Source organism: Aplysia californica, unplaced genomic scaffold, assembly GCF_000002075.1.
Source record: "Aplysia californica isolate F4 #8 unplaced genomic scaffold, AplCal3.0 scaffold00321, whole genome shotgun sequence".
Lineage (NCBI taxonomy): Eukaryota > Metazoa > Mollusca > Gastropoda > Aplysiida > Aplysiidae > Aplysia > Aplysia californica.
In genome coordinates this window covers 528,090-534,347 of record NW_004797591.1, presented here as the reverse complement: position 1 = coordinate 534,347, position 6,258 = coordinate 528,090, and the positions used below count along the sequence as shown (strand labels likewise).

At 42.9% G+C, this 6,258-nt stretch overlaps 1 protein-coding gene across 2 annotated transcripts in view; it reads left to right on the top strand.

Annotated features, from left to right (window-relative positions):
- The window catches only part of LOC101850734 (diacylglycerol kinase epsilon), a 90,927-nt gene that overhangs the window by 46,500 nt on the left and 38,169 nt on the right, over nt 1-6,258 (top strand). For both annotated transcript variants that reach the window (XM_005102322.3, XM_035970793.1), the window contains one exon: nt 2,320-2,450. In XM_005102322.3, coding sequence (XP_005102379.1) covers nt 2,320-2,450 — 131 coding nt within the window. The remainder of the gene's footprint in view (nt 1-2,319; nt 2,451-6,258) is intronic.

The following is a 6,258-nucleotide window of genomic DNA, read 5'->3' as shown; positions in this document are numbered from 1 at the left end:
CCCCCCCACGGCCATCTCTGGGATGGGCATTCTTTCGCACTCCACTATCCCTTTACGCAGGAGAGGAATGGCATCTTTTCATCGAATGACTAGATTTACTTACTATCATCATTTTTAATCCTCTGTCGTGCCACTGTGCCAACTGAAGGTCCGGTGTCTAGCGACAACAAAAGATCCCAAAACCCGACCACGTGGCGCCGTCTGTCGAAAATACATAGATGTCTTTATTAATTAGCAGAATCTTGAATTCTATATATATGAATTCTAAAGGAACGCCATAGGAGAAATGTTCCTAAATCATGAATGCTACCAATCGACGCACAAGAGAACTGGTGGATGGTTTGAGGGTGCCATGAGTACGTCCTATTTCTTTACTTTCCCTTTGTTGTTGCTGTCTGTCTGTCAGTCTTACTTTTCCCCACCTTTTAATGACCATTGTGGTGTCAATGTGCTTTTATTTATTCATATATAAACAATAGAACTGCGGTCTTGAAGTCAATGGTAACAATACAGCGGACACCTGCTTCCGTTTACAAACTTTGTTCGTTTTTGTGCATTATTTGCTGCCGTTATCGTCTTTAGTTCTTGTGTCTATTTATTGCACCACGTATTTTATTAAGCTCTTGCCAATTGATGAGGACCTACAACTTATTTTGAAGCGACTTCTACTTTTCGAAGGCAGAGAACCTGGTCAACTATCGGGGCACTGCGCACTGGAGAAGTATGTTCTAGGAAGGATGATAGATAGCAATATTGCGCTGATCTCATTTAAACTGTAATTTTTGTATGGTAACCGAGCCGGACAAACTAACCATGTCACTTGGGTGATTCTCGGATGTTCTGGTTTAGTTTGCTCCTTTTTTTCCTGTGAAATATCTACCATTATTATTTTTGTGGTTGTTACATTCTTTTAACACTCTAATCTTTGGCACTTATATGACCTAATTGTTAGTGTCGTAAAAACTCTTACTAAAACAAACATAACTATGCCACACCGGCTGGTGGTCGAGGCTGTGATATCTGTGGGGGTTGACCCAGATGACGAGTCATTTAATAAGATCTCCTGGCGGCTTGTGTGCGGTTTTTGTGGTTTGGGCTAGTCAAACAGGTTTCTACATATAGCCATCAGCGGGTGCGAGGATAATAAAACTCAAACCCACTGCTATACAGAGGGAATATGTACCTCTGTCGTTGGATTAATAACATTGAGGTACACGTGTCGTAAAACTCTTACTAAAATTAACTTTGGTTTATTGTCTCTCCTTTCTTTCCTTTCTTCTTTCTTCTTTTTCTGCCCACAGCAATACCATAAGATCTGTTGATATCTTGCTTGCTATGGTGCGGATGGCCTTAGCTGGTTCAAATGCCCTTGTTTAGCTGAGTCCTTTCACAGACGTTAGTTTCGGAGGTTCTACTCCTCAAATGACCGTAGAGTGGCGAACGTTATGTTAAACCCATACCATGCCAGACTATGACCACCCGTACAAAATGTTTTTCCTCCCTAAATATAACAATAAATCAAATAATACCTAAATTAGATAACCGAATATTGAGTGCTCTGCGCTGGGGTTTTAAATCTTTCACTGCCAGGAGTGCTTTATATCACCACGAAAAGCCTCAGACTGTCTGGGGCTAGGGCAGTGAAAGGATTAAGCGGTATATAAAATAACTGTTCTCGCACTTTGAGGGTGTGTCAAAATACACCAGTTGTAACTCGTTTGAGCCCATCATGCTTGTTTTGAAGCATTCGACCTTTGATAAATTGTTCTACCATTATGTCGTGTTAGTGGCGAAATGTTGCTGTTATTATGCCGGTTGGTCGAGTATCACAACTAATCGATCTCGCCAGCGTCTGTTGTATAACGGTTAGGTTCTTCGCCATTTTACGCAGAAGACGTGAGTTTGATTCCTAGAAAGGGATTTTTAAAAATATCGACTATCGATTATCTCCGTCCGTTTGCTTGGATGTTGCTCAGGTACAGATTGGCCCTGGCAGGCAAGGTCGAAGCCTCGCGTAAATGATCTAACTTGTGCCTATGTAATAAAGAATGAAAAGAAAAGAACCTACTGGTGGTTTTAGAACCCATAGACCCGATTTGTATTATATAGGGGGCGGGCCTCAAATCTGCCAACCCGGACTGAGAGGAATTCAATGTCCCAGTAGAAAAACCTAGACCCACGCGGGAATCGAAGTAAGGTCTTCTCTGCGTGGCTGCGAAGTGCCTAACCCGCTACACATTGGAGTTAGACACCAGATAAAACTAAAACATGTACAACTTTGAAAGGAAAAAAAAGCTGTACCTTTGTTGTTGTCCTCAGGTGGAGCTGGACGGTCGTCAGATCCTGCTGCCGGCCCTAGAGGGTGTAGTGGTTCTGAACATTTCCAGCTGGGGAGGTGGCTGCCAGCCCTGGGGGGACGCCTCCGAGGAGGAAGGACTCTCACAGCCCTGGTAAGGGAATCTGTACACTGACTATTGTTGATTTGTTTGCTTGTTGGTGATTTTTGTACTTAACTTACTCCTTCATTGTTTATTTTATTAAATTGTTTGGCACTCTAGTTATCTCTATACACGTATGTTATTTCGAAATTGGACCCTGCACTGTGATATAATATGCCTATATTTTGCTAGCCTAGGCTTTTGGTCTCCGGATGAACATAAAAGAGAGTCGGACATCAGACAAAATATACACGAATCAAAGCTGAGACTTCTTCTATCACCTAAATGGCCCCCATCGCGCCGCAGAGTTAGTTGTGCGCCCTCGTTTTGTTGGGCAGCAGATTATTTACACCTGCCTGTCCTGTCAGGAAATCTGCAGTCCTTTACTGCTGTGTGTAAGTAAAGTCTCATAAGTGAAATTAAATTGAGCGACAAAAAAATTAGGAAGAAAGTGTTTTTCTATGACCAAAAAAACCCCGACAACAAAACTTTTCTAGATTAATAAGAATACATGTAATCAGACTTTGAGAGGGGGGCTCTCGTGGCCTAGAGGTTAAGGTGTTCGCCTCTCATTCAAAAGTCCCGGGTTCAAATCCGGAACAATTTTCTCCTCTAAAATTGTCTCCTTTCACCTCGTTTCCTGCTCTCTAGCAATGTTCCGTCGTCTGCTTTTGTTTCCACTTTCTGCCCCTACCCCTTCACCTCCTTTGCCCCCTCCTCTGGGCTCCTGACTCTTTCTGTAGCCTTTGTACTGCTTCTCCTTAGCTTCTTCTTACTGCTGTGCTTCCGCCACACCCCTGTTCTTATGGTAGGTAAGGTCTACACCTAGCTTTCTCGGACAAGGGTGCAAAATCTCGGAGGTCCCGTGTGCAAGTTGCGCACGTTAAAAATCCCTTGGTGGTCTAAAAATCGATAAGAGTAGGCTTCAGCCACCACCCGGACAAAATTCAACATATCCTACCAACTGAAAATGTTTGGTGTGTCCCGCGCGCTCATATGAACTTATGCAGTTGCGAGCGCCGTAAAACACTTGCAAAAACAAAAGACTTTGAGAGTGAAGAGCAGGGCATGGCGTTTGCTCAAGTGTTATTTTGTGAGGCCGCGATGAGGGTGATGTTTTGAATTCCCAAATAAGGCTTTCTTGAAAAGTTTTTGAGTTCTCTTGGCTTTGTCCTATCGGAGATCGACGTGAGACTGCCACCTCAATGATGACCTTAATTGTATAAATGGACATTATCCTATACACATCATATCGTAGCTCAAAAGTTAAAAGTATAGCGCTCTTAAGGAGAGAAAAACAGAATGCAACATCGTTTGGTAAGTGAATGGCTGGGCGGCAGCTCCCTTAACCCCTGGTGGGCGGCCATGATCTGTTTATTTGAGCGTGTGCGAAGGTTGTGCGCGTTGTGATGTGAACCTGGTACAGCTGGAGGCAGCTGGAAACAGCTGGATTACTGCAAGAACGTTTTATTCTTAAACGTAATGTAGTTTTTCTGATTCTTTTTTAAACGCTCAATTATTTATAATTCGAGTTGTGGTCCCTGTGGAGTCAAGTTTAAAGTTACATGAGTAATGTGAACTCTGAATTAGCACACATGATTAAAAGGACCCGATGGAGAGTTGAAATGATTTGCCGTACTATCAAGGTTTAGAAACCGATTCTAACCCAAAATCATTCATCCTGGATCCTATCATTGTGTTTACTGAGTCAATAGCTGCTTTGTGCTGTTCTTTTTCTAGCAAAACATGTTTTTTGAGCCCTCTGGAATACACAGTACCTTACCTTTTTGGTTGTTGTTTTTTTGCGTGTAAGGTTTTGTTTTGCTACCATTGAGTTTGGGGGACAGCGCTACCAAGTCCGTTGTAAGGAGATAGTGTATTCCATTTACGACGTCGTCCTAGGAGTGAGACAACTAGTCAGGCCATAAACAATAATAAATCTCATCGGACACTCTTGTCCTCCTCCCATAACATACACATCACGTTTTTGTTTGTGCGTTTTATTTTATTTTGCTGCTGTTATCTCTCATTGACCTTTACAAAAGGCGATATCTTTATCCCGTTAGCGTTGAGAAGATACTATCTCAACTGACACCACTCAAAGGGTATGAAAACTATGCCGATTTGAAGAGCACATTTCTAATGCTCGTCGTCACTCTTCCCACGGGTTATTGATGGACACTTTTGTGGGGTCTGCTCCTTCTACTTTATCGGTCTTGCTTTTATTTTTATAGTCTTCCCAACAAAGCCTGGACTTAATAATACTGACTCCCCGCTATCCGTAATTGTACTCTTGTCCCCTTCCCCAAGCTCGTAATTCCTGACTGCCGTAAATAACAAAAACCAAGATAATACTGTTCCTTTTTGGGTTTTTGCCTCATTGACTTTTGATCAGCGTGATATGGCGCTCGTGTATATATCTGTTGAAAACATAGTATTCACGGTTTACGTCAGTTTAAGGATGTGAGCTGTGAAAAAAGCAAAGCCTTCCTGATGGGGTGCGTGTCACGTTCGCACCACCGCGCGCTCATGGAAAGATTTGCGTGTCAGATCTGAGGACTTGGGTTATCCTAACGTGCCGTATCCCCAATATTGATGTTCTTTGGCTTGTTTGTGTTTTTGAATCGCTTTCATCCCAGTTTGAAACCCGTATTGCGGTGTACTGATACTGTCAGTGGTCTTTTGAATACGGCGGTCGGGTCACCTAGTCACGCACATGAAGAGAGACGCCCCCCTTGACGTACATAAAGGTAGTGTTTAGTTACGCCTTTAACGTAAGTGCTCATTGTCTGAACTAAGACCGGTTCACTCAAACATGATTAATCTCCATTACAACTTAACGGCCTTTAATGGGGAGTAATCGCACAGGGTATCCAACGTTCCCTGCTCCTGTGAAAACAGTATAGGTTTGAATGAACCTCCTCTCGCCAAGTTTATCAAGTCTATTCGCGTGAAATGTTTGAGGCATAAGTATTATGTTTACCTAATCCGTCTCTTTTGTGACTTTACCGAGCTCAAACATTTTGTTTTCTTTCTCGCCAAATTAGATAAAATCTTATTACTTGTACGTTCGCTTCTTTGAGACTGATTTCAGCTGAATTTGAGTTTTCAAGTGTGACAGAAATTAGAGAAGATTATTTCGTAAAAGGTGTTTTATTTCGACAAGATGTTACCCGCAGCCTTTTTACTTTTTGGAAGCATTCGCTTTTTTGTTTTGAAGGTTATAGCTTTGCATGACTTTTGTCTTAGCACCTACTTTGCGCTGATAGCCGGTGAATGCTCTGGTTTGTTCTTCTCCTTCGACTTCTCTTTGGCATCACTGATATTTTTGTTCTTTCTTGCTGCCATGTTCCTATCATCATCATCATCATCATCATCATCATCATCATCATCATCATCATCATCATCATCATCATCATCATCATGTGGTAGAAGAAGAAGGAGAAGAGCAGCAGAGCAGCAAAAACAACTACATGTACGTGCGCCGGCTGTGTGTGGGAATACCCAAGTCTCTATAAAATTGCACTTTGTGGTCTCCGCCGACCTTTGTCCACTGTGTGGGGTCAGCGCACCGAGCCAGTCAGTTAGCAGCCATCAAGGCCGCCAGTGTCTCCTATTTCCCTCTCATCGGCCTTGTGTACGTCCGCGGAGGCGTGGCATGGACAGCTCGTTTAGCCATGTTTACAAACTTTCCCGAGCGTCGCATTATCTGGCGTTTATCTGTGGTAGGTACTGTCAACGCTCCTTGTTGACGGGTTTGTGTGAGCTGAAATGCAAGTACTTGCTAGACGTACAATATGTCATTTCGAAAGCAGACCTC